The sequence below is a fragment of the Salvelinus sp. IW2-2015 genome, linkage group LG26, assembly GCF_002910315.2.
Source record: "Salvelinus sp. IW2-2015 linkage group LG26, ASM291031v2, whole genome shotgun sequence".
Taxonomy (NCBI): domain Eukaryota; kingdom Metazoa; phylum Chordata; class Actinopteri; order Salmoniformes; family Salmonidae; genus Salvelinus; species Salvelinus sp. IW2-2015.
Genome location: NC_036866.1, coordinates 4,606,370 through 4,626,852, shown reverse-complemented (window position 1 = coordinate 4,626,852; position 20,483 = coordinate 4,606,370). Strand labels below are relative to the sequence as shown.

Sequence of the window (20,483 nt, the reverse complement as noted above, 5' to 3'; positions counted from 1 at the left end):
CATTTGTCTAAAAATACAACCACGAAAGGCTTTATAACCATTATCTTTGACCAGTGATATTATCATCTAAGTCAGTCTGATATCCATTGCACGGCCTGATGCTGGAGTTGAATGAAATACTTGAGTTTAAGGCAACACCTGCTTTGATTTAAATATAGTGACAAAAAAGCTATGCATCTTGATACTACAATAATGAACCAGGGTGGCAGACATTGTGGAAATTGTAGTTTCCAAAAACAAAATATCCCCTTTCAACAGCTAGAAAGACCACAGAACCATGTACAAAATGTTAATCAACTTTATTTTGTTTCATAAACAAAAAACTTTTTAAAAAACTCTGAAGACTAGCTTTATTTAAAGACCACCGCAATCCTGATCGAGACTGACAATGTGGTGAAAAGTACTGAACTGTTGACCAATGTGTTGGGAGTTTAAGTGGGCAAGCCAGTCTGATAAGGGCTGCATCCGTGGGCCATTTCAAAATACACAAGTCTCCGGTTGACGGGATAGTGTTTGAAATGATATGTCTTAATAGCTAAAAGTTAAAACACCGGAAAAGTTGCCTTTCTTAATTGCAGTTCCAGTCCTTGTATCGGGTCTTGAGGGGAAGATCAATCAATTTGCCTCGTTCTTTGATGCTTCGTCAAAATTCTCCACCAGGTCTGAAGAGAAAGGGAGAGCAAAACAAAAGGATGGTTTTACAGGTTGAAATTATGTGAGGTTTCCTCTGAAGTCAAACAGAATCATCCTTACCTGGGACGTCATCATCTTCTTCTTCAATATCTTCTGCTTTAGGGGCTTTGTTGTCGAGCACTGAAACAAAATAAGAAATTGTACGCAATAAGCATCAAGACGTTCTTTGGGTCTCAGGTTGCAGAATAATCCCCAGGGGTGTATTCATTAGTGCACACAAAGAAAGCTATAGCAAAAGTTGAACAAAAACAAGAGTCTCTATTGGACAAATTCAGGTAGGTCCCAACGTTTTTTTTTTTACCCGTTTGGTTCCTCGTAAATACACCCTAGCCTACTGCATCTACCAACCCACCTTGCCGAGGGAACTGCTCTGCCAGTTTACGCAGGCTGGTGAGGCTGTCGGCACCCAGCTGACTGAGGATGCCCGGGAGCATCTCTGTGAGCTGTTTGGTCTCGGCGTGGCCGGTGATAGCGAAGGTGTTGGCCGACAGAGACGCCTGCACTTTGGGGTTGTTGAAATGGATCACTGTGCCGTCATCCTTGATCATGTTTACCTAGTGACAGAGCAGGTGGGGGTTTCGGTTACTTCAGATTCTACTCAAAGTTTGGTGCCCAGAGTGACTGACATACAAGACTGTAGCCCATGCAAGAGTCTTCAGAAGTGCAGTCGTTTCATTCAAATTAACCCATAAACTGGAGACAGGAGTCTCAAAGGAGTGAGGAAATATATGAAACGTGCAATGCATGTGTTACAATACATTATCTACGAAATGCAGACATGTGAAATGATTGCTGTTGCTTACCTCTTCAATACCAGCAATGTTGTTTACAGCTAATTTCTTTAGCGAACTCTGAAGTTTTTTGTCATCGGCTGTTGCCGTTCTGTGTACGACCTTCTTCTTCCTACGTGCCGAGCCCTAAAAACAATACAGGGAGATGTAAGAACATACTTAGAGGTTAAATACAGCAGGGGTGTATCCAGTCCTCTGAGACCTCCATCTGGTGATTTTTACCAGGCAAAAGGCCCCCAAAATTAAGAGCAATAAAAAAAAAAAAATTGCAGGTCCCTCTGGGCTTACAACGGCAACCAACTAAGACAGCCAACACAGTGGTTCTCAACAAGGACAGTGTTTGAACACTCCACGTGTCTATATATCCTTCAATGGCACGTGTGTGCGTCTCATGTTGTAGCCCTGGGGTATTCAAATCCGAGTCTGGAGGTCCGGAGTACTGCTTGTTTTCTGTTCTACCTCATAACGAATTGCACCCTCAGCTGGGGGTGTACAACAGAACGATGTTCAATGTTTAATTTTACAGAAACGGCCGGCTGAACGACCATTTGAAGAATGGCGTGATTATGGTGTCTCATGTCTAAATCAGTCCTTCATTACAGGGGGAGAATGAAAATTCAGTGGCACATGATGTCGAGGTTCAAACTTGAATTTGCCCATAGTCCTTAACTTGAAGTAACTTGAAGCCCATAGTCCTTAAATCAGGGGTGTGTTCAGTTCATTAAACGTTTATGTTGCGTGACTGTTTATACTGAACGATACCTTCCCCCAAAACGCTGCACCTGTCCCTCAATAGTCTTAGTAGTACATATGCTACTGTTCAGTGGGTGTGGCCGGATCAATATGGGTGTGTAAGCATTTGAAATCGGCACACTCCTGTCTCCATAATCACATTCTTCAATTGGTCGTTCAGAACTGCACCGTTTTTGTTGAAATTACGACTGCACACCGTTGCTGTCCATTTCAAGGGAAGTAACCATCACTAAAGATGGAGAATTCTCTTACCTTTCCTCCTATTCGGACCTGGGCTTGAAGTTTCGCTAATTTTTCTTGGTTCATGTTGCTAACGTTACCTGGGAAAATGAGGGGTTATGAGTTAGAGTAAAACATGACAACTTATCTGTTTTCAATTGGAGGCAGTCAATATGGGTTGGCAATTTATCAATCAACTATCAGTAAAACAATGTGTTCCATAGATGACCAGTGTCAGATAACCTGAGTGGAGCGGTTAACGGGATTACAACCCCACACAGCTGCTGCTAACTAGGATAGCTAACTTACTATGTTAAGTTATGAACCCTTTATCTAGTTAGCTAACCACACTTAACATGGAGGGCGGGGGTGTAACTAACTACGGTGAACAGTAAGTAGCAAACACAAGAACATGCAATTTGAAAACTAGTTCAATCCACGTGCGACACCTTTCACAAAATATATGGTGTCTGTCGCCGACGTAATAAACAAATTGCCAGATATAGCTAACATTAGCTAGCCAGGCTAACGTTAACCAGACAGACTGGCTAGCAAGCTAATTTAGTGGACTTGCTGGGTATCACACGAAGTGTCAACGCCTCTTTTCGCCTAAAATACTTCGTTCCCGGTCAACTATCAAACACACATGTAATTGTAGACCACAAAACCTCTCATATTTACGTAAACACGATATACCATACCTGATCCGAAGATATCCGAGGAAGCATGCGACAGCGAAAGATGGAGGATGACTATGAGCGATAAATGACGTAACTCACCATATGACTAATATCTTCTTCCGTGGTATCATAAAACCTTTATGAATCCCCCTACCGCACAGGAGTAGTATAAAGGGGACTGTCTGAGACAACATTTTGATAAGATTTTTGTTGAAATGCAATAAAACAGAACTATTCGAAGTCTCTGTATAAACAATATCCTTCATCACCTATCCATCACTGGAAATGAATTTGAACTTAATAACTTGTATCACCTGCCACCATAGCCTATAACCAAGACATCATCAAGGACCCCACACACCCCAGCCATGAGCTGTTCACTTCCTTTATGTCGGCAGATGCTATCGGAACGTTAGTTCTGATACCAACAGGCTCAGAGAGAGTTTCTATTTACAAGCCATCAGACTGCTGGACACTTGAACTAGACTGACCACCTGCACTGACTCTCTCCACACACACTACCATACTCTTATTTACTATTGCACAATTTAAACACTTGTGACCCAATGATACATATGTAAATATTGTGCTTTCCTTTTTGCTAAAATGTCTATTCTATTGAGCATTTTACTATATTTCCGTATTCTTATTTTTACAATTTATTTCTTATTGTTGTTGCATTGTCGAGAAGGAAACTGCAAGTAAGCATTTTGTTGAATGGTGTATACCACGTGTATCCTCTACATACGACCAATAAAACTTGAAACTTGCTACACACCAGCGGTAATCAGTCTGGCAATTAGTATGGGCTCCCGAGTGGCGCAGTGGTCTAAGGCACTGCATCTCAGTGATAGAGGTGTCACTACAGACCCTGGTTTGATTCCAGGCTCTATCACAACTGGCTGTGATTGCGAGTCCCATAGGGCAGTGCACAATTGGCCCAGTGTTGTCTGGGTTAGGCGGTCATTGTAAATAAGAATTTGATTTTAACAGACTTGCCTAGTTAAATATAAAAATTACGAGCCTAGAGTTAGTGCTATCTGGAATCCTTGGAATGTCCCTACACTAACCTTAATTCCTATTCTTTACCATAATAACCCTTACCTTAACCGTTTGAATTTTCAACTTCATTGGGGTGACGTGAGAGTTGGGAAGTTCAAATGATTCGTTTTAGACTTTCCCCATACTGCCCTACAAGGGCAAGATGCAGTAAATACACCTTTGGTCAGACTKAAAGACTGAAATCAGGCTTTGTAGTATCTGTTTAATCTTGTGACAACGTGCCCTGGTTTATTATTAATTCGTAACTAATTAATAATTAACAAATAAGAAGTTATTAATTATTAAGTTCAGTTTCAGAGAAAAATGGAGTGTGACATTTGCACGAACTACAAAATCCAAGAGACCATGCCTTTGGGCAGACGGAGCAATCTTCTGGTCAGGCTCCGTAGACGGGCACGTCGCCCACCGCTCCCGAGTATACTACTAACCAATGTACAGTCTCTTGACAACAAGGTAGACGAAACCCGAGCAACGGTTGCCTTCCAGAGAGACATCAGAGATTGTAACATTCTGTTTCACGGAAACATGGCTCATTCGGGATACGTTATCAGAGTCGGTACAGCCACCTGGTTTCTTCACGCATCGCACCGACAGAAACAAACATCTCTCTGGTAAGAAGAAGGGCAGGAGTGTATGCCTTATGATTAACGAGTCATGGTGTAATCATAACAACACACAGGACCTCAAGTCCTTCTGTTCACCTGACCTAGAATTTCTTACAACCAAATGCCGACCGCATTATCTACCAAGAGAATTCTCTTCGATTATAATCACAGTCGTGTACACCCCTCCCCCAAAGCAGACACCTCGATGGCCCGGAAAGAACTTCATTGGACTCTATGTAAACTGGAGACCACATATCCTGAGGCTGCACCTATTGTAGCTGGGGATTTTAACAAGGCTAATCTGAAAACAAGGCTCCCTAAATTTTATTTGCATATTGAATACGCAACCCGGGCTGGAAAAATTCAGAAACCTTGTTACTCTAACTTCCGCGACGCATACAAAGCTCTCCCTCACCCTCCTTTCGGCAAATCTGACCACGACTCTATTTTGTTGCTCCCAGCTTATAGACAGAAACTAAAACAGGAAACTCCCGTGCTCAGGTCTGCTCAACGCTGGTCCGACCAATCTGATTCCACGCATCAAGATTGCTTCGATCACGTGGAATGGGATATGTTCTGGATATCGTCGAACAATAACATTGATGTATACGCTGATTCGGTGAGCGAAGTTAATTAGCAAGTGCATCGGTGATGTTGTACCCACGGCGACAATTAAAACCTTCCCCAACCAGTAACTGTGGATTGATGGCAGCATTCGCACAAAACTGAAAGCGCAAACCACTGCTTTTAAATCAGGGCAAGAAGACCGGAAACATGACCGAATACAAACAGTGGAGCTATTCCCTCCACAAGGCAATGAAACAAGCTAAGCGTCAGTATAGAGGCAAAGTAGAGTCGCAATTCAACGGCTCAGGCACAAGAGGTATGTGGCAGGGTCTACAGTCAATCACGGACTACAAAAAGAAAACCAGCCCCGTCGCGGACCCCGAAATCTTGCTCCCAGACAAACTAAACAACTTCTTTGCTCGCTTTGAGGACAATACAGTGCCACCGACACGGCCCGCTACCAAAACCTGCGGACTCTCCTTCACCGCAGCCAACGTGAGTAAAACTTTTAAAAGTGTTAACCCTCGCAAGGCTGCCGGCCCAGACGGCATCCCTAGCCACGTCCTCAGAGCATGCGCAGACCAGCTGGCTGGTGTGTTTACAGACATATTCAATCAATCCCTATCCCAGTCTGATGTTCCCACATGGTTCAAGAGGGCCACCATTGTTCCTGTTCCCAAGTAAGCTAAGGTAACTGAGCTAAATGACTATAGCCCCGTAGCACTCACTTCTGTCATCATGAAGTGCTTTGAGAGACTAGTCAAGGATCATATCACCTCCAACCTACCTGACACCCTAGACCCACTCCAATTTGCTTACCGCTCTAATAGGTTCACAGACGATGCAAATCACACTGCTCTAACCCATCTGGACAAGAGGAATACCTATGTAAGAATGCTGTTCATCGACTACAGCTCAGCATTTAACACCATAGTACCCTCCAAACTCGTCATTAAGCTCGAGACCCCGGGTCTCGACCCCGCCCTGTGCAACTGGGTCCTGGACTTTGATGGGACGCACCCAGGTGGTGAGGGTAAGAAACAACATCTCCACCCCGTTAAACTTCAACACTGGGGCCCCACAATTGTGCGTTCTCAGTCCTCTCCTGTACTCCCTGTTCACTCATGACTGCGTGGCCATGCACGCCTCCAACTCATTCATCAAGTTTGCAGACGACACTACAGTGGTAGGCTTGATTACCAACAACGACGAGACGGCCTACAGGGAGGAGGTGAGGGCCCTCTGAGTGTGGTGTCAGGAAAATAACCTCACACTCAACATCAACAAAACAAAGGAGATGATTGTGGACTTTAGGAAACAGCAGAGGGAGCACCCCCCTATCCAAATCGATGGGACAGTAGTGGAGAAGGTGGAAAGTTAAGTTCTTCGGCGTACACATCACGAACAAACTGAAATGGTCCACCCACACAGACAGCGTGGTGAAGAGGCGCAACAGCGCCTCTTCAACCTCAGGAGGCAGAAGAAATTTGGCTTGTCACCAGAAACACTCAAACTTTTACAGATGCACAATCGAAAGCATACTGTCGGGCTGTATCACCGCCTGGTACGGCAACTGCTCCGCCCACAACCACAAGGCTCTCCAGAGGGTAGTGAGGTCTGCACAACGCATCACCGTGGGCAAACTACCTGCCCTCCAGGACACCTACACCACCGGATGTCACAGGAAGGCCAACAACCACCTGAGCTACTGCCTGTTCACCCCGCTATCATCCAGAAGGCGAGGTCAGTACAGGTGCATCAAAGCTGGGACCGAGAGACTGAAAAACAGCTTCTATCTCAAGGCCATCAGACTGTTAAACAGCCATCACTAACATTGAGTGGCTGCTGCCAACATACTGGCTGAAATTTCTCATCACTTTAATAATTCAAAATTGTATGTAATAAATGTGTCACTAGTCACTTTAAACAATGCCACTAGATAATGTTTACATACCCTACATTACTCATCTCATATGTATATACTGAACTCTATACCATCTACTGCATTCTTGCCTCTGCCGTTCGGCCATTGCTCATCCATATATTTATATGTACATATTCTTATTCATTCCTTTACACTTGTGTGTATAAGTTAGTTGTGAAATTGTTAGATTACTTGTTRGWTATTACTGCATGGTCGGAACTAGAAGCACAAGCATTTCGCTGCACTCGCATTAACATCTGCTAACCATGTGTATGTGACAAATAAAATTTGATGACCACCGATTTGACCTATGACCACAAAGTCAAATAAATGACCATATGAAAAACAGAAAAACAAACAGAAAAGTTGGATAAACACATTTAGATTGTAGTTACTGCAAAAAGTAAAATGTTTAAGTATAAACATTCTGCAATTTATGGCAAAAAAAAACACTTGAGGGTTATTGCAATACAACATTCAAAATACAAAAATGTAACTACATAAAACTTTTAATTACATGTAGTTTGAGATTTAACTGTTTCCATCAAACAGGAAAACAACAAGAAAGTTGTATAAACAGATTTAGATTGTAGATACTACACTTTGCATTACCCATATAGGTGTTTAATACCATATAAAAAGGCAGAGTGCAGTATCTGCATTTTAGGGGGCATAAGTCAAATCAGTGCTCATGGTTGATATGCATAAAGTATTACTCAATAATTGCATTTTCACTTATCTACCTAACACATTTGGCTGGCTAGTAAAAACATATTTCAAGCCATTTCAGTTTCGCTGTTGGCGTAGTTATTGAGTTTTGCCTTTGTARGGCAGCATAGCCTAGGCCAGGGGTGTCAAACATATGCAAGGGAGTCCGATCTGACGGTGGTTTGAGTAAAACAATACATTTTGTAAAATATAAAATAAGGGGGAGGTGAACGAACTTGATATATTTAAAATGACTTAAACCAAATTGAAAAAAAAAAATATCCAGAAAACCATCGGACAAAAAGTACTCTCACTTAGGACAGAGACACATGAATCCAAAATGTGTTAAAAACACATTTTTAATCTGCCAACCATCTGCCAGACACAACAGCAACAGTGAAACAACAGAACAATTAATTTTTACCAGAGGAACACCTGCTGAGGCGATATTTCAATCACTCACTGAGCTGTAAAACAATCAATTGGCCTTGTCATTCTGCACATGCTATAAGGGCTGTGAGGGACTCCAGAGCTACAGATGTCTTTAGTTCTGAGCAGCTGGGTTTACAGTGGGGCAAAAAAGTATTTAGTCAGCCACCAATTGTGCAAGTTCTCCCACTTAAAGATGAGAGGCCTGTAATTTTCATCATAGGTACACTTCAACTATGACAGACAAAATGAGAAAAAAAAAGATCCAGAAATCACATTGTAGGATTTTTTATAAATGTATTTGCAAATTATGGTGGAAAATAAGTATTTGGTCAATAACAACAGTTTCTCAATACTTTGTTATATACCATTTGTTGGCAATGACAGAGGTCAAACGTTTTCTGTAAGTCTTCACAAGGTTTTCACACACTGTTGCTGTATTTTGGCCCTTCCTCCATGCAGATCTCCTCTAGAGCAGTGATGTTTTGGGCTGTGCTGGGCAACACAGACTTTCAACTCCCTCCAAAGATTTTCTATGGGGTTGAGATCTGGAGACTGGCTAGGCCACTCCAGGACCTTGAAATGCTTCTTACGAAGCCACTCCTTCGTTGCCCGGGCGGTGTGTTGGGATCATTGTCATGCTGAAAGACCCAGCCACGTTTCATCTTCAATGCCCTTGCTGATGGAAGGAGTTTTCACTCAAAATATCACGATACATGGCCCCATTCATTCTTTCCTTTACACGGAATCAGTCGTCCTGGTCCCTTTGCAGAAAAACAGACCCAAAGCATGATGTTCCACCCCATGCTTCACAGTAGGTATGGTGTTTTTGGATGCAACTCAGCATTCTTTGTCCTCCAAACACGACGAGTTGAGTTTTTACCAAAAGTTATATTTTGGTTTCATCTGACCATATGACATTCTCCCAATCTTCTTCTGGATCATCCAAATGCTCTCTAGCAAACTTCAGACGGGCCTGGACATGTACTGGCTTAAGCAGGGGGACACGTCTGGCACTGCTGGATTTGAGTCCCTGGCGGCGTAGTGTGTTACTGATGGTAGGCTTTGTTACTTTGGTCCCAGCTCTCTGCAGGTCATTCACTAGGTCCCCCGTGTGGTTCTGGGATTTTTGCTCACCGTTCTTGTGATCATTTTGACCCCACAGGGTGAGGTCTTGCGTGGAGCCCAGATCGAGGGAGATTATCAGTGGTCTTGTATGTCTTTCATTTCCTAATAATTGCTCCCACAGTTGATTTTTCAAACCAGCTGCTTACCTATTGCAGATTCAGTCTTCCCAGGCTGGTGCAGGTCTACAATTTTGTTTCTGGTGTCCTTTGACAGCTCTTTGGTCTTGGCCATAGTGGAGTTTGGAGTGTGACTGTTTGAGGTTGTGGACAGGTGTCTTTTATACTGATAACAAGTTCAAACAGGTGCCATTAATACAGGTAACGAGTGGAGGACAGAGGAGCCTCTTAAAGAAGAAGTTACAGGTCTGTGAGAGCCAAGAATCTTGCTTGTTTTAGGTGACCAAATACTTATTTTCCACCATAATTTGCAAATAAATTCATTAAAAATCCTACAATATGATTTTCTGGATTTTTTTCCCTCATTTTGTCTGTCCCATAGTTGCAAGTGTACCTATGATGAAAATTACAGGCCTCTCTCATCTTTTTAAAAGTGGGAGAACTTGCACAATTGGTGGCTGACTAAATACTTTTTTGCCCCACTGTATAAGCCATAACTGTCACAGAGAAGACAACATTGACATCTAGTGCTGATTGCAGAGTTCATCCTTTCAAGGTTAGGTAGTAAGGTACTAATCGGTGGGCTAGAAGCAATCAATAGGTGTCCATCAGGTGTCCATCTGGGTCCAGCCATTAAGTGTTTGTCATTGTCAATGATGACTAACATGCCAGTGTCTGTACATCTCATGAATGTACAGCACAATATTGTGTCTGGTAGGCCTCTGACATTTCCATCCAAACAGAAGAATTCTGGTTTAGTGCTGATGGAGGTGCCGCTGGTCTCCCCAGAGCCTTTCACTGGGCTGCACTTCCAGCGGTTGAGGGGGTGGGAGTAGGAGTGGGACTTGGTGCTCCAGCAGCTGTGCACCAGCAGGAAGAGCTTCTTGAGGATGGCCTTTCTCAGGAGGATGTAGATCCAGGGGTCCAGGATCTGGTTCCAGGTGGCCATACGGATTGACAGCAGCAGGCGGGCAAACGCACGCTCGCCCTGGACCTGGGTGCTCAGTATGATGACGTTAACCCAGGAGAGTAAACATAGGACATTATGTGAGACTGAATGTAATCACTTGAAGGGAACCGTTGAAAATGTTGTTATAAGTGTTTAGTTCAACACATTACAGTATACCCAGCTCTCTTGAATCAAGGGAAAATGACAAGGGATTTGCTTTCGCAGTGCATTACATTCTCATCTTAAACTACCACATATTACATTTKAGTCATTTAGCAGACACTTATCCAGAGAGCGACTTACAGTTAGTGCATTCATCTTTAGATAGATAGTTGGGACAACCACATATCTCAGTCACTAGCTAGGTTTCCATCCAATTGGCAAAAGACTTATGCTAATATTTAAAAAAAATCTGCATATAGAAAATATGCACATTTTCCTGCCAGTGGTGTGTTTCCACCAAACGGACTTGTTGCAGATAAAAAGCAGTATGTAATGACATGCAAAAAAAGTACATTTTGTGTGCACTAAGTTCTCATGTACCGACTAAAAATCAAAAGTTCAATGTGTTTTCATTGCATGTTCAACTCTACTGATAGTTTTGTCACAAAAACTGTTGCTTTAAATATCAAATGTGCCTAATCTGCTCTAGGCACATGTGCTCTAGCCAACAGCTGGCAGAGAGTGCGGGTGGTTGTGCGGTTAGGCAAGTCTACATGATATTATTATGGATGAGTGAGAATATTTGTATTTGTCATACGGCAGTCACGCATCGATCATCATGTGACCAGAATAAAAGCCTCAATATTTTTGGGAAAGTAGCATCAAGATAACGTGCAGTTTTATTACCACCCTAGGAAATTAATCATGAAATAATGTATCTGTAGCCTAAAATTGTATGGAGCCCGAGTTGTAGTGGGAGGACCACACACCATATCACTTTACGAAAGGCACGTTTTTGTTTACTATTTGAAGGGGTAGGATTTCAGATTTTTTTCAAAAGATGGGAAGGGACTCTGCTGTCCTACCTTCAAGGGGAAGCTGGTTCCACCATTGGGTTGCCAGAACAGAGAAGAGCTTTGACTGGGCTGAGCTGATAGATGCCCTCCCATAGGGGTGGAAGGACCAAGAGACCAGAGGTGGCAGAATGGAGTACTAGGGTTGGGGTGTAGGGTTTGATCATTGCCTGACGGTAGGAAGGGGCAGCTTCTCTTGTTGCTCTGTAGGCAAAAAAACATGGTATTGTAGTGGATGGAAGCGTCGACTGAACGCCAGTGGAGTGTGCTGAGGAGTGGGTTGCCATGGGAGAACGTGGGAAGGTTGAACACCAGGCGGGCTGCAGTATTCTGGATAAGCTGCAGGGGTTTGATGGCAAGCAGGGTGCCCAACCAACATCAACTTGCAGTAGGTCAGACGGGAGATGACAAGTGCCTGGATTAGGACCTGCGCCGCTTCCTGTGTGAGGTWGGGTTGTACTCCACGGATATTGTAGAGCATGAACCTGCAGGAGCAAGTCCCTGCTTTGATGTCACTCCAAGGTTCTTTGCATTCTGGGAGGGGGACATCATGGAGTCTTTAACCGTGATGGAGGTCTTGAAGGCAGGGCCTTCCCCGAGAAGAAGAGCAGCTCTGTCTGGTCGAGATTGAGTTTGAGCTGATGGGCTGACATCCAAGCTGAGATATCTGCCAGGCACGCAGAGTTGTGTGTCACCACCTAGGTGTCAGAAGGGGGGGAAGTGGTTGTGTGTCAGCCGCATAGCAATGATAGGAGAGACCATGTGAGGATATGACGTAGCTGAGTGACTTGGTGTAGAAAGAGAAGAGGGCCTAGAAACAGATCCTCGCCACGTCACCTTGTAGGAGCGGCCTGCCAGGTAGTATGAAATCCAAGAGTGTGCAGAGCCTGAGACACCCAGTGGTGAGAGGAGGATCTGATGGTTCACGATGTCAAAGGCAGTGGATAGATCTTGGAGAATACACAGGAGAGAGAGTCCAAGCAGGTCATCCGTGATACAAGTCAGTATTCGACGTCCATCCATGTCTGAGGATGTCAGAAGATGTGGAAACCGGCCACTAGGGGCAACAGTGAGCACTGTTACTTTCAAGTAGGTTTTGTTAAGGCATTGTGGGCGGGAAAGGTGGATAGGCGTAAGCATCGGCTTCTTATTCCAAAGGTTGCATGTTCGAATCCAGCGATAGAAAGTTGTTTCCATTTTTGTTTTCAGCCTTTAATAGTTAATGCCTAAACTTAACCTTAAACACTTTGAAATTTGGAACGTCAAAATGTGGAGTTTGATAAACATGGATGAACATTAATTCTGATGTGAGACTGAGTTTGTACAGTCAGCTTTGGCAGTGCGGAGAGCCTCCATGACACAGAGAAGAGCAGTCTCGGTGGAGTGACCTGTCTTGAAGCCTGACTGGTTAGGGTTAAGAAGATCGTTCTGAGAGAGATAATGAGAGAGTTGGTCAGACTGGAAGTCTTTCAACTAGCTTGGAAAGACAGTACCGAGCAATATTGAAGAGCTCTCACTGCTGCTCGATCATCCTATTTTTCCAACCTAATTGAGGAGAATAATAACAATCCCCCCAAAAAACTAAAAAGCAGCATTTCCCAAGAGAGGATGGCTTTCACATCAGCAGTGATGAATTCATGAACATCTTCGACGAAATGATCATGATCATTAGAAAGCAAATTGTGACTCGTTTCAGGAAACAAGGCGTATGCCGCACGCCACAACTTCGCAGGAGAGCCATTTGAATGTAAAAAACAAAATGTTTTTTGGCAAAAATGCCTTTTGGAACATGTGAACTTTTATGTGCATTAATAACAAAGTTGTATGTCATGTAAATATGAATACAATTGTTAAATTACGAGCCTAGTTTGTTTAGCCACAGAAAAAGCACAGCAACCTTCCCGCTAGCCATGTTTGGCTGAGATAATGAGTTGGCTTGACATGCCGAGAGAGATGAGTTTGGATTGGTCTCCCATGTAGCCAGCTTCTGTTTATTTGAGCTGGTCAGTATGTGTAGGTAATCCTGTCTAACGTGGCTTTAAAAAATATATATTGCGTAGTAGAACTGCATAAGTGTTGCTCTCCACTTTCTGGAGGACTGAGTTTTGAAATCAGTGGAATTAGAGTATGATAGCTAAGGAGGAGATGGAGAAAACACCTGTCTCCGGATTACATCTTCAAACTAAGGGCAACCATGGCATCCATGACAGAGGGAGAAGTGTCCATATAATATTAATTTGTATATCAGAGCCATTTGCTTTGTTAGCTAACTAACATTGAACCTGGTTGGTTAGCTACCTGCAGATTCATGCAGGSTAGTAACGTCATGAGTTTGGATTATGGTTCATTGTTTAGCTAGCTAGCAACATGTCTTAACAAAAGACTCCACTATGCAAGTAACCATTTCAATAGAATGTTCATGATGTCACTGCGAACTGTTGCTAGACGTAGCTGGTAAATTCACTCTGGCTATCTACTCCAATTTCAGAGCCCTCTCGTCTGAGTGTGCCAGAGCGCAGAATAACTGACGAATTTACGAACGCGCAACACCCGTTGAATATGGCCGGTGTCCGCAAATGTTGGCAAAAAAAGCATTAAACTGTTGCCAGCAGCAGTCACCAACGCTGTGGATAATATAAAAACAGCCTAACCAGCTCTGCTAGGGTGAGTAAAACAGTCAGTGAGCTGTTCTCATTTGTGCCTGGAAGAAGCTAGCAAGCTAGTCAATGTTATCCAGTTAGCTTGGGTGCTTGACTGCTGTTATGACAGGACGCTCGGATCAACCCTCTTAAGGACCAAACACTTTCAATTTTCGCCTAAAATAACCCAAATCTAAGTGCCTATAGCCCAGGCTTTGAAGCAAGGATATGCATGTCCTTGATACCATTTGAAAGGAAACACTTTGATGTTTGTGGAAATGTGAAAGGAATGTAGGAGGATATAACACATTAGATCTGGTAAAAAATACATAGAAAAAAACTGTTTTTGTATAATCATCTTTGAAATGCAAGCGAAAAGCCATAATGTATTATTCCAGCCCAGGTGCAATTTAGATTTTGGCCACTAGATGGCAGCAGTATATGTGCAAAGTTTCAGACTGATCCAATGAACCACTACATTTCTGTTCAAAATGTTGTATCAAGACTGCCCAAATGTGCCTAATTTGTTTATTCATAACTTTATGTTCAAAAATGTGCAATCTCCTCAAACAATTGCATGGTATTATTTCACTGTAATAGCCACTGTAAATTGGACAGTGCAGTTAGATGAACAAGAATTTAAGCTTTCTGCCAACATGTCCTGGGAAATGCTCTTGTTACTTACAACCTCATGCTAATCACATTAGCCTACGTTAGCTCAACCGTCCCGCAGGGTACCACCCCAATCCTGAAGAAGTTAAAAGAGATGGGTGGGGCTAAAGCTTCGTCGTCTCAAATGAAACTGAGAAGGACCTCTGCGTTACTCTGGACTCTGATCTCTCTTTTGACGAACATATCAAGAATACTTCAAGGACAGCTTTTTTCAACTTTGTAACATTGCAAAAATCACAAACATGATGCAGAAAAGCTAATACATGCTTTTGTCACTTCTAGATAAGACTACTGCAATGCTTTACTCTCCAGCTACACGGATAAAACACTAAATACACTTCAGTTAGTGCTAAACACAGCTGCTAGAATCTTAAGCAGAACCTAAACATTTGATCATATTACTCCAGTCCTAGCCTCTCTACACTGGCATCCTGTTAAGGCTAGGGCTGATTAAGGTATAACTGCTAACCTACGAAGCATTAAAAGGGCTTGCTCCTAACCATGTCTCCGATTTGGTCCTGCCGTACATGCCTACAGGACACTACGGTCACAAGATGAAGGCCTCCTTATTGTCCCTAGAATTTCTAAGCAAGGAGGCTGGAGGCAGGGCTTTTTCCAATAGAGCTCAATTTTTAGGGAATGGTCTGTCTATCCATGGGAGAGATGCAGACTCGGTCTCAACCTTTAAGTCTTTACTGAAGACTCATCTCTTCAGTAGGTCTTATGATTGAGTGTAGTCTGGCCCAGGGGTGCGAAAGTGAATGGCAAGGCACTGGAGTGACGAACCGCCCTTGCTGTCTCTGGCTGGCCGGCTCTCCAATGGGATTCTCTGCCTCTGAACCTATTATGGGGGCTGAGTCACTGGCTTACTAGTGCTCTTCCTTGCAGACCCTAGGAGGGGTGCGTCACTTGAGTGGGTTGAGTTACTGATGGGATCTTCCTGTCCGGTTTTAAGCACACTTGAGCTTGTGCGGTGGAGGAGATCTTCGTGTGCTATGCTCAGCCTTGTCTCAGGGTACTAAGTTAGTGGTCTGTTGAGATCCTTCTAGTGGTGTGGGGGCTGTGCTTTGGCAAAGTGGGTGGGGTTATATCCTGCCTTGTTGGCCCTGTCCAGGGGTATTGTCAGACAGGGCCACAGTGTCCTCCGACCCCTCCCGTCTTAGCCTCCAGTATCAATGCTACAATAGTCTGTGTCGGGGGGCTAGGGTCAGTTTGTTATATCTGGTGTAATTCTCCTGTATTATCCGTTGTCCTGTTTGAATTTAACTCTCCTGTTGTGTTCGTTTCATGTTAATTAATTCTGTGTTCCCAGTCCAAAATGACCACCCCATTATAAATCCATAATAATACATATATTATCACCTAATGTTGTGTTAGATATTTTTATCAACTTAAGTTTGTAAACATTACAAGTTTTGAACTTATATTTGCTATTTATGGCCTGTAGGCCTCATTGACCAGAGCCCATACAATTTGTTTGAGTAAAAAAAGCATAATGTATGGTTATTTTGACTATAACAAATACTCAGATGAAACATAGTGCTATTTATCAGACAACTTTGTGCCAGAGTTTAACAAGGACTCTCTCCTCCTCACCAGTGTCATGATCAAGAGTCTCACATACACTATATCGTTTGGTCATTGTGCTGCCACAGAATTAATTGTGAGCAAAGTCGCAAAAAAGCTTTATATACCAGTGCTGCGAGAAAAGTTCTATATATTATTGAAACAATGTTGCGATTGTTTGTGAGAATGCCAACAGATGTGGTTCCCGTGGGGGAAAGATTCTATTGGGGAAAGGTTCCCGTAAGGGTTGCCATGGAAGCCAAGAAGGGGAGTGAGGTGTGTGTGCGCTCAAACACACATGCATGTGGGGGTCTGGGAGAGGAAGTTTGTCTGTCTATCTGATGAATGGGCATGTGCCTGAACTCATTTTATACACTAATTGTAGTCTCACCCATTAATTTCTAATGACCGGTCATTTTTGACCGGGAACACCACAGGTATACAAAAGCTAAATAAAACACCCCAAATGTAATTAAAAGCATCAAAATGTAATTTGTGTGTTCAGATGCCCTGTGTGGACAAAATCATGGAACCTTATGACAATCAGATTAAATGAACTACATTTTCAGAGAGAACTTGTAAATCAGGCCAATTCGACCAGAACACAGCAGGAGGGTTAAGTATGCTCCCTCTATTGCTCTCTCACCCTCCCATCCCGGAGGACCTGAGCCCCAGGACCATGCCTCAGGACTACCTGGCCTGATGACTCCTGGCTGTGCCCAGTCCACCTGGTCATGCTGCTGCTCCAGTTGCAACTGTTCTGCCTGTGGCTATGGAACCCTGACCTGTTCAACGGACGTGCTATCTTGTCCCAGACCTGCTGTTATCGACTCTCTACAACACCTGTTGTCTTGACCTCGGAATGCTCGGCTATGAAAAGCCAACTGACATTTACTCCTGAGGTACTGATCAGTTGCACCCTCTACAACCACTGTGATTATTATTTGACCCTGCTGATCATATATGAACATCTTGAACAATCTGGCCATGTACTCTTATAATCTCCACCTGGCATAGCCAAAAGAGGACTGGCCACCCCTCAGGGCCTGGTTCCTCTAGGTTTCTTCCTAGTTTCCTGCCTTTCTACTGAGTTTTTCCTAGTCAACGCACTTCTACATCTGCTTTGCTTGCGGTTTTAGTCTGGGTTTTTATATAGCAGTTTGTGACATTTGCTGATGTTCAAAGGGCTTTATAAATAAATTTGATTGATTGATTCAAAGTCTACTTTAAAGAAAAGAAAGGGATACCGGTCTTTAGTTTGACGACATAGGAGTCAAGTGTTGGTTTCTTGAGGGGAGCAACTCTGGCCATTTTGAAATCTGAGGGAATGCTGCCAGTGGTCAGAGATGAGCGAAGTGATGAATGGGCGAAGCACCACAGAGATTGTCTGGAGAAGGGAGGAGTCTTGTGTCAAGTGGGCAGATTGTTGGGAGGCCGGATCTCACAAGACGCGAGATTTCATCGGGAGAGAGAGGGGAGAAAGGACAAAGCGTAGGGTAGTTCTATGTGAATGGGACCAGTGGACTCAATAGACTGAGTGAATGAGGAGTGAATGTTGTCAACCTTCTTTTCAAAGTGGTTGACAAAGTCATCCTCAGAGAGGGAGGGGGTGGATGATTAAGAGGGAGATGAAGATGGAAAAGAGTTTCATAGGTTCAGAGGCAGAAGCCTGACATTTTGAGTGATAGAAAGTGGCTTTAGCAGTGGATACAAAGGAAGAGAAGATAAGAGGGAAAGGATGATAGGTCCTCCAGAAGGATATTTTCCAAAATGTTCGTTTCACTTGCCTGCAGGCCTGTTCTGTAAAGTCGCTATGAGTCACAGAGTAGGAGGGGAGAGCCGAGCAGAAAGGGGACAGTGTGAGTCATAGCATGCGGAAAGGGAGAAGCGTATGGTCGAAGCGGCAGAATCAGGAGACAAGAGGGAGAAGGATTTAGCAGAAGGGAAAGATAATAGGATAAAAGAGGAGAGTAGTTGGAAAGAGAAAGTGAAGAACGTGATGGCGGAGCACCATCTGGTTAGGGGCTGAGTGGGTAGGGTTGGAGGAGAGGGAGACAAAGTAGTGATCAAGGACCTGGAGGGAGGTTGCAGTGAGATTAGTAGGTGAACAGCCTCTAGTAAAGATGAGGTCAAGCGTATTGCCTACATTGTTAGTGGGTGGGAACTGGGAAAATTTCAGGTGCAAAGAGGCAAGGAGGCGAAAGAAAGAGGTGGAAAGACATTAATCGAAGGCATACGTCGGGGGGTTGAAATCGCCCAGTACAATGAGCGGTGAGCCATCATCAGGAAATTAGCTTGTCAAGGTGTCAAGCTCATTGAGGAACTCTGTAAGGGCACCTGGCGAGCGATAGATGACAACAATGTTAAGCTTAAGAGACAGTGACAGCATGGAATTCAAATGAGGAGATGGATAGCTGAGTGAGGGAGAAAATAAAACATCTCGACTTAGGAGAAATTAGTAGCTCTGTGCTACCATCACAACGACCAGATGCTCTCGGAATATGAGAGAACACATAGTCAGATGGAGAGCAGCAGTGTCTCCATCAGGGCCAAAAAGTCTAGGGATTGAAGGGTAGCATAGGCCGAGTTCATCTCAGCCTTCCAAATGCTGCCGGACACCAGGAACTCCATATGGGTTGTGCGTGAAGGGTACACTAAATTACACTGAACAACAATATAAAATGCAGGATGTAAAGTGTTGGTCCTTTTCCATGAGCTGAAATAAATGATCCCCAAAAAATTCCATACACACGAAAGCTTATTTCTCTCAAATTGTGCACAAATTTGTTTATGTCCCTGTTAGTGAGCATTTCTCCTTTGCCATGATAATCCATCCACCTGACAGATGTGGCCTATCAAGAAGCTGATTAAACAGCATGATCATTACACAGGTGCACCTTGTGCTGGGAACAACAAAGGCCACTCAAATGTGCAGTTGTCACACAAAACAATGCCACAAATGTCTCAAGTTGAGGGAGCGTGCAATTGGCATGCTGACTGCAGGAATGTCCACCACAGCTCTTGCCAGAGATTTGAACATGAATTTCTCTACCATAAGCCATCACCTACGTCATTTTAGAGATTTTGCAGTACGGCCAACCGGCCTCACAACCGCAGACCACGTGTATGGCTTTGTGTGGGCGAGAGGTTTGCTGATGTCAACGTTGTGAACAGAGTAACCCACGATGGCGGTGGGGGTTTTGTATGGACAACTAACAGAATTGCATTTTATCAATGGCAGTTTGAATGCACAGAAATACTGTGACGAGATCCCGAGGCCCATTGTGAGGCCCATTTGTTTTTAAAGCTATCTGTATTCCCAGTCATGTGAAATAGATTAGGGCTCAATGAATTCATTTAAATTGACTGATTTCCTCATATGAACTGTAACTCAGTAAAATCTTTGAAATTGTTGCGTTTATATTTTTGTTCACTAGAGAAGGGTTACAGGCCAAGGTATAGAAAACACAGACATAGTTGATAAAGCTACAAAAGAGCAAAATGACAATCTGAAAAAAAGTCTATGTAAAATACTCAAGTGAGAGAGTGGTGTGAAACCTTCTCTTTCCTTCCTCGAACAACTCCACAGAATCGTCTTTGTTTCAGCGATGAGACTACCACTAACACGACTGCCGCCGAGAAAACAGGGGAGACTGAAGTACTAACACTAATTGCTAATTGCCTAGCAGAGGTAAAGAGCACACCTCTTGGTACTAATTGCTGATTGCCTAGGAGAGGAGAAACCACTCCCTCTCCAATACAGCCACTGATTGCCAAAACAACAACAGTCATAAATGGCCCTGCCGGTAATCCTGGTTGATGTGTCAACAGTCTGCTGCAAATTATGTGCAGTCAGCAGTTCACACACAAAGTAGACTACTGGGAAAACAGACAGCACTTAATTAAAGCCTTTTACTGCAGTGGGCTAAATCAGGGTCATGCATAGTGTTTCTTGGGAGTCTTTAA

The 20,483-nt window shown here is 43.5% G+C and overlaps 1 protein-coding gene across 3 annotated transcripts; it reads right to left on the bottom strand.

The window, feature by feature from the left end:
* Positions 1-284: 284 nt before the first annotated feature.
* On the bottom strand, positions 285-20,143 carry btf3l4 (basic transcription factor 3-like 4). 3 transcript variants are annotated; one of them, XM_070435068.1, is made up of 6 exons: positions 20,076-20,143; positions 2,490-2,557; positions 1,497-1,610; positions 1,046-1,247; positions 754-813; positions 285-662 (listed from the first exon to the last, which is right to left on the bottom strand). In XM_070435068.1, the coding sequence occupies exons 2-6, from the start codon at positions 2,541-2,543 to the stop codon at positions 616-618; spliced, it is 477 nt and encodes a 158-aa protein (XP_070291169.1). In that variant the 5' UTR covers positions 2,544-2,557; positions 20,076-20,143; the 3' UTR covers positions 285-615. The 3 variants fall into 3 exon arrangements, with proteins under 3 accessions (XP_070291169.1, XP_070291170.1, XP_023827790.1); XM_070435069.1 differs by having other exon boundaries at positions 20,052-20,142; XM_023972022.2 differs by lacking the exon at positions 20,076-20,143 and adding an exon at positions 3,158-3,242.
* Between the last annotated feature and the right edge of the window lie 340 nt (positions 20,144-20,483).